Source organism: Corapipo altera, unplaced genomic scaffold, assembly GCF_003945725.1.
Source record: "Corapipo altera isolate COAL_440 unplaced genomic scaffold, ASM394572v1 62, whole genome shotgun sequence".
NCBI classification, from domain to species: domain Eukaryota; kingdom Metazoa; phylum Chordata; class Aves; order Passeriformes; family Pipridae; genus Corapipo; species Corapipo altera.
In genome coordinates this window covers 5,372,393-5,380,230 of record NW_020884894.1, presented here as the reverse complement: position 1 = coordinate 5,380,230, position 7,838 = coordinate 5,372,393, and the positions used below count along the sequence as shown (strand labels likewise).

General features: G+C 52.6%; 1 protein-coding gene across 1 annotated transcript in view; it reads left to right on the top strand.

Annotated features, from left to right (window-relative positions):
• The first annotated feature begins 591 nt into the window (after positions 1 to 591).
• The window catches only part of JPH3 (junctophilin 3), a 55,844-nt gene continuing 48,597 nt past the window's right edge, over positions 592 to 7,838 (top strand). The window contains exon 1 of the mRNA XM_027646927.1: positions 592 to 1,344. Coding sequence (XP_027502728.1) covers positions 963 to 1,344 — 382 coding nt within the window. The 5' untranslated portion in view covers positions 592 to 962. The remainder of the gene's footprint in view (positions 1,345 to 7,838) is intronic.

Below are 7,838 nucleotides of genomic sequence, written 5' to 3'. Positions count from 1 at the left end.
TCTTTAAATCCACCCTGAGCCCGGCGCCGGGAGCTGAGGCAGAGCAGAAAGCCCAGGATCCTGCTCATTAATAAGCGGGATTTATCCCCGTAGGGAGCCGGGAAGGAGCGGTGGGGGGAGGCCGCGGGGCGAGCCGAGGCCCCTTTGCAAGCCCGCAGCCCCTCGCCCCGGCATCCAGCCTCGCCGCGAGCATCCTCCGGCCGGGATGCGGGATCCGCCGGGCGCGGCGAGCGGGTCCCCCCGGGAGTGAGGTTTGCGGCGGGGGAGCGGCGCGGGGGAGGCGGCCGGGGGAGGGTGTGCGGGGCGCGGGGCGTGCGCGGTGCGGGAGCGGCCGGGGAGCCGTGCGGGAGGGCGGCGGAGGAGGCACCGCATTGCTGCTGCTGCTGCTGCCGCTGCCGAGCCCCGCGATGCCGCCGCGCCCGCCGCTGCCCCCGGCCCTGCGCCCCAGCCAGCCCGGCCGGCGGCGGGGGGCTCCGTGGGGGCTCTGAGCACCCCCCCCCTCCGGGGGGGGCCCCCGCTCTCTTTTTTTTCTTTTTTTTTTTTTTTTTTTTTTTATTCTCTTCTCTTGGCATTTGGCCTCTTTTTTTTTTTTTTCTTTCCTCCTTTTCCCCCACCCCCGTTCCCTGCCTTGGATGGTTTTTAGGTGGAGTCGTTTGCACCAAAACCCAATAGCTGCTGCTGTTCTTGCTGCTATTTTTTTTTTTTTTAATGATCCTGTTTCCACAGCAGGGGAAGAGAGAACTGATCCTCAACATACTCCCAGAGAATGAATAATCACAAGAAACTGGCTTAAGCAGCTCCCTGGATCTGGTGCATGATTTTGATTGAGTTTGATTTGGTTTAATTTTTTTTATTTTTGTTTATATTTTTTCCCCAAGTCATCGTTCGTGTTTTATTTTCTGCATTTCTTCCTATTTTTTTTTTTTTCACCTTTTGGGAGATTTGCAAACCGAATTACATGCATGTCCAGTGGGGGAAGGTTTAATTTTGACGATGGAGGGTCGTACTGTGGAGGCTGGGAGGACGGAAAGGCTCATGGCCATGGAATCTGTACCGGCCCGAAGGGTCAAGGTGAATATTCGGGCTCCTGGAGTCACGGCTTTGAGGTGCTGGGGGTCTACACTTGGCCCAGTGGCAACACTTACCAGGGCACCTGGGCGCAGGGCAAGCGCCATGGCATTGGCATGGAGAGCAAAGGGAAGTGGGTGTACAAAGGAGAGTGGACCCATGGATTTAAGGGACGGTACGGGGTCCGAGAATGCACTGGAAACGGGGCCAAGTACGAAGGCACCTGGAGCAATGGATTACAGGATGGCTACGGGACAGAGACCTACTCGGATGGAGGTAGGTGCCCATTGATCCCTTCCTGGGGTGGTGATGGGGTACAAACCTCCAAACAGGGACCCTGGGTTTAGGTTGGAGTCTGTGAGTTTGCAACCTGCTGGCTTGGAGTGAGGGATGCTCCCACCCCGCAGGAAACGAGGAACCAGCCCAGCGTGGCACCAGCCCAGCTCGTTGCCACAGGTAGCCCCATATGTCCAGAGGGTCTCTGGGCACTGGGTCTCTGGGCACCAGGTCCTACCCCCTTCCTGTCCTCAACCAGGTTTTTGGGGAGGGGAACTGGCTGTGCTGGTGGGGGGACGCCCAGCTCTGGCCCAGAGTGGTCAGAGGATGGGGTGGGCCAAGCCATGGGGAGACAACCCAAGTAGCACATGGCAGTTCTGACTGCACCACTGGAACCTGTAGGATTTGCGTGGATGCAACGCGGGGAAGGATGGAGGCAAACTGTGTCTGGGGGATCCAGGGCAGATGGGGGCAGCTCTAGTGCTACCACTGCTTCCAAGGAGGGGCCTGGGTGTTTGCACGTCCCCCAGCCCCTCCAAAGGCAGCCCCACACTTAATAATACCAGGGAAAAGACTTTAATTCAGACAAGAGTCTTACATTCCTAGTTTACAGCTTAATGCTTAGCGTAGGGGCTCAGAGGGATCACCAGAGCTATTCTCTGCCGTCAACACGGCTTAACGAGATGCTGAGGGGAAACTGGGATTAGATAAAAAACAAGAAAACCCAATTGGAGTGATCAAACCCAAAAAAATTGCTGGACTAACAAGCTTTAAGGCTGAACTGGGAGAAACAGCTGGTGCTGTGCTGTAAGTGGCTGTATCATCCTCTCTCATGGTTTGTGGCTACTTCCATCGGAATTGCCTCCATAATCCAAGGCAGGCCTACCTGCCGGCAGCCAGAGGCATCCAGCACCACTGCCCCCTTGTTTTCCTGGGAATCGTGGCCATCCAGAGCAGGCTCATCGATTATTTTTAAGATGTTTTGGTTTTCCATACTGCTACGTTGAGGAAATTGCAGTCTCGGTGAGCTCCATCACAGCCCTTCCTGAAAGGTGCTGCAAGACCTTTCTCTGGAAAACCCAGTTTGCTGCCTTGTGGTTATACAGGGAGGAGAGGTTAAACCTCACCTGCAGCTGCTTTTTCATGCTCTAGAAGGGAGAGGCGCAACTGTCTCCGGATTTTTAATGATAATTTTGTGCTGGTGGCTTTGTCCTAAAGGAAAATAGAGCTGCAACCTTTTGTTTCAGCTGCATGGAATGATGCTGGGGTCTGATCTGGAATCTACCGGGTGTGTGTTTGGAAACCATCAATAAATCCCAGCAGTCCTTCAGCCGAGGATAAAGCTTGGGCAGGGAATAATTGCAGTCTCCCACGTTCAAGGTGGTCAGGAGGGCATGTGGGGGGGTTTCTGTGTGCTCCCAACGTGGGTGCTGTCTCCTTCTGGCACCCAGCCCTTGCCTGGGAGGTTTGTGGGAGGACAGATAGAAGTCTGGACAAACTACAGGTCTCTGAGGGCTGGGTGTTGCAGGGCTGGCCCTGTCCTCGGCCACACACATGCCCCCACCCTGCTGCGCTCCCCATCCTCTACAGGGCAGTGTTTTTTGGGAGAACATGGGGAGCATCCCACACTGGGGTGGCTAAGCAGCAATTTCAGTGTTTTCTGAGAACCTACCAGAAGGAAAGAGCTTTTTCTTCAATCTTGTCCGGCCAGCCCACCTTCCCGGTGTTTGGGGACTGATATCATGTGTTTGTGATTTCAGGAGGAGGGAAGAGGATCAGTGTGGGGAAAGGGCACGGTGTCTGTGGCAAAATGGTCCCCCTGGGACTCTCAAACCCTCTGAGGAGGAAGGGATGATGTGCTGGGGAAATGCAAAGCGATGGGACCTGTGGACACCCCAGCAGGCTCCTCCACACCAGGTTCCCTCATCCCAGTTGGGCCAGAACCCAGCTGGAATGTCATTTCCACCAACTCAACTCCAAGCACCGAGAAGCCATATCCCTTTCCCGGTTGCCTGGCTCCATTCTGGGTAGAAAACACCAAAGTTGGGTATCTCTAGCCTTTTGGGCATCAAACCTCACTGAACTTTGCATGTTTGGGTCCCAGAGGCCGCTGAGTGCGGGAGCGGTGCTGGGCGGCACCAGGGAGGCAACTGTTGGGAAGGATGTTTCTCATTAATCTCTTCAAGTTATTACCTCCATCAAACTGAAGTATCCAAGAATCCTCGCCCCAGCATCTGTCACTTGCCACCCACAGATAAATATTCATCCCTTGCACACTATTTTTTTTTAGCTCCTCAGCCATGGCTGAGGGGCTGGGTCCCCAAATGCGCAGCAAGGCTCAGGAAAGCGAGATGCCCCAGAATCCATGGATTAACTCCAGTTTTACCATTCCCTCGCACAACAGTGGGTAAGGGCACATCTCCAGCACTATCTTGGGGAGCAATATTTTTGATGGGCACGTGTTGATGTGTTGGGTGGAGGGGACGGCACACGGTGGCCTGGGCCGCGTTGTCACCCCCCATCCCCTGGGCACCGTCCCCCGCCCTGCCGGGCGCTCGCACTGCCCCACACACCCCCAGGCAGCGCTTCCCCCAGGCACAGCTTGCAGCTCTCACACCTCCCACGCCACACTCCGGGCACACACACGCCTCTCCTCCCCACGCCACGCCGCCGCCTCGCCCCCTGCTCCCCTTCCCACACACACGTGGTTGGCCCCCAGCGCTCCCTGACCCCTGCACACACCAGGGGAATGCAAACCGTGTTCCCTGAGCTGTGTGGATTCACGTCCATCAACACAGACCTATTGCAGAGCCCACGTAAGCAAACAGAGCCTCACTGCTCTCCCAGAAGCCCACGCTTTGCCAAATCTCCCTGGCACGCCTGACCCACAGCCCTGCACCTGTGGCACTGTCCTGTTGTTCCCTGTACACACTCACCCCCTCGGACCTCCCCAAACCACAACACTGCTGACATGTCCTTATCTCTTTGCCAAAAAATCCCTGCCACCTCCTGCCCCCTCCAGAAGCACCCTGATATTACATAAACCAGGCTCCCGAGGATTGCTTCAGTTGGATGCTGGAGTTGCACCGCTCGTTTGCTGTGTCTGATTCATCCCAGCTCCAGAGTGGGAGCCGGATTGCTCCCTTTCTTCAGGTGGAAGGGGCTGCATCTACCTGGATCAGCCTGGATCAGATGTGAGCTGGAGCTGCTCCCAGTAGAGCTGGTGGAACCTCTCAGTGGCAGAGGGTTGGAGACCTCTTTCGAGCAGGTCTGGAGATCCGGAGACATCTCAGTTGGTACTTTCTGTACCTCCTCAGACACTTTGGGAATGCTCAGTAATTTCACCCTGGGGACAGTTGGAGTTGTAGCTACAGGCTTCCCATGGGAATCCTTGGGCTCTGTGTTGGGTTTGGGTTTAGCTGCTGAAACCGTGGTTGTGGGGGTGGATGAAGGAAGAGGGCCCAAATCAGCATTTTGCCCTTTCCATCCCTGCCAACGCTGTTTTTATCTTCCCTCCACCTCTTCACAGAGGAGCAACTGGGATCCAAGACTGGACAGGGGCTTGGGGAGGGGACCAGCCCCCTTCCAAGTGCTCGGTGCCCAGCAGCCCTGCTGCCACCCCTCTCCCAATCTGAATCTCACATGCTCCCCAAATCTTTGTTCCTCGGGAGGGCTACCCCAAAAGGGCCGGGTGGTCGCACCGTGGTGTTCATCTTGTGTAATGCTCTGTGCCCACTCACCTCAGTGAATCATCCCTTTGATAGGTGAGGGAAATATAATTAGTGTTTGCATTGTTAGCGCCGCCTGAGTAGGCAAGTGGGTTTTCTTGGCCCGGGCTGGGAAATTTTCCTGTGCTGGGGAGAGGGAAGGGGAGCAGTGGGAGCCACTGGGTGGGTCCCTCCCAGCCTGTCTCGCCCGGGCAGGAGCCGTGGTGGCTCCATGTCCCACTTTCCCAACTCTGCAGTGGCACCGGTGACACCTCTCTTAGCAGGTGCACCAGGAGCTACCAACCAAATGGCTTTGGGATAGTTGAGGAGGTGGAAAACATGAAACACTTTGCAAAAGCAGATCCCTTGCCAGCGTAAAGGGCTGCTCTGGGGGGATGAACTGGGAATGCTGCGTCTGGGAAGGGGCCGCAGCCCCTTACCTGAACTGAGATGTGGTTTGGGAGGAACCACCACCAGCCAGTGCTGTGGGGTTGGAACAAGATGATCTTTAAGGTCCCTTCCAACCCAAACCAATCTGGGATTCCATGATCCAGTGCCACCGTGGCAGCGGCCTCGTCCCTCTCACCATACCGGCGTTTTCCTGGGTTCCTGTGCAGGGAACCAACAAGCGAGGGCAAATTTCCATAAGGATCTATTCATAGCACGGATGTCAGAATTACCTTAAAAGTACCAGCTCTTCTCTTGTTTTGCTGTCGGGAAGGAATTGTTGATGCACTCAAATAGTGGGCGGAAACAAGCAAATACAAGTGCGCCCTGATCCTCCATCCTGATTCCTTCAGGATCCAGACACAGCCGTGGCTGGTCCTATCAACCCCCTCAGAACTTAAAATTAATTAAAAAACCTCAAAACTTTGTTGATGAAGCATCTGGCTGTCTAGATTTGGTACAGAAGCTGCCCACAGTGGTTCTAGGAGGGCAAATCCGGAGACATCAGGACCTGCTGAGCACAGAAAAATGAATCAAAATACTAAATGAAGATTCTGACCAGCCTCATTAAAAAGAAATGATATGAACTCATGGTAATTACTTATCTCACTGGAACATGCTGCTTAGTTTCAGGTACAGCTCAGGACAGAGGAAGAAGGATTTTGACCCCAGGGAAAAGTACATGAGATAGAAATTGCCAGACAGGCTTCAGACCCTCACTCCATCTTCCCAAGTATTTTATCCAGCAGCAGGGGATGCTGAATGACCCCAGCTTTGGGAACCCCCTCAGACACCTTTCCCTGGCCCATAATAGAGGGGAACTTAAGTCCTGAAGCACAGTTTTCATATAATTTCACTGGGGTGGGCTTCTCATGGCTTTTCATGCAAATCTCAGGATATTTGCATGTGATTTGATATCCCATGGGGCTCCTCGTGGTTGGGTGACATCTGCTCCTGGAGCTGAACATTTTTTATTTTTTTTTTTTTCCTTAGAAGCTCCAGCTTGTGGAATCATGTGATTTTGCAAGATTTTCAGCTTTGGTTTCGAAGCAAGGTTTCCACCCAGGCTATTGCAGAAAAGTCATTCTTACAGGCTTGGGAACCAGCAGCCAAGAGCTAAAAATGCCTCCTGTTTAAAAATGCCTCGATTTTAAAATGAACCTGATGAATTTTGAATGCTTTGAGTCAGGTAATGCTGACGTAGATGAACGAGCTGTATTAATGTAGGCATGACTTGAAGATAGAGGAGCTGGGCAGGATGAGGTTGGTGATGGTCTTTTAGGGGAGAGTGCTGTGGTTTAGCATCTGTCTTGTGAATTTTGGCAGGTTTTGCCTGTTTGGGGTCTGGTTTTAGCGTTGATTGAAATCCTGACCAAGAAAGGATTTTTTTGCAGGAGTTTGCAGTAGTTACAGGGGAGTCTTGATGCTAATTTACCATGCAAAAAGCTGTTTAATTTACAATTAAAGCATTTTTTAACCAAAAAAAAAAAAAAAAAAAAAAAGAGAAAAGGGGAGCTTGGAGAAAACAAAACACTGGAATGGCAAGTGTTTATATTTTGATGTTGATACTGGATTTTCAAAGACAGATTCTGGCCTTTGAATCAAAAATCTCTAAAATTGCAATTGATAGATGAACATTCCCTTAGAACAGCCACTCCTTTCTCAATATTATTCCCTGAAGAGGTTCCACTTACTCTCAGAGTGCACCAGAGCATCATGAATTTTCATGAATGAGTGAACAGCCAGAGCAAGGTCCCTTATTTTTCTGATTTTCACACCAAAATGATCACTATAAAGGTATTATTTCCTGCTCAGGGCATCAGTTTGGGTCTGCAAGGTGTTTCCCTGGACTGAATAAGTGTTTGGAAGTGTCCAAGGCCAGGTTGGACGGGGCTTGGAGCAACCTGGTCTAGTGGAAGGTGTCCCTGCCCGTGGCAGGGGGTTGGAACGAGATGAGCTTTAAGGTCCTTCCAACCCAAACCATTCTGTGATTTGATGATTTATTTCACAGGAAATAAATAAACTCTGATCTTGCCTTATCCCATTCCTGTGCCATCCTTGGTGCAGCCTTCTATCCTGATCCATGGGGATCTCAGCCTCATCCCATCCAGCTGAGCATCTCCCACACCTCAGGAGGGATGCAGCCCCCAAAACACAATGCTGGCACTCAACACCTTTTGGGAGAGCTGGAGGATCAGCCCTTCCTCCTATGAGCTCTGCTGAGGAATGGGGTGAGATCCTGGAGTTTGCAGTAAGGATTAGAGCCCGAGAGGATTAAGGAAACAAGCATTAGCCTGATTTCGCTCTGCTTTGTGAGAGGAGCACATTAACCTTAATAAA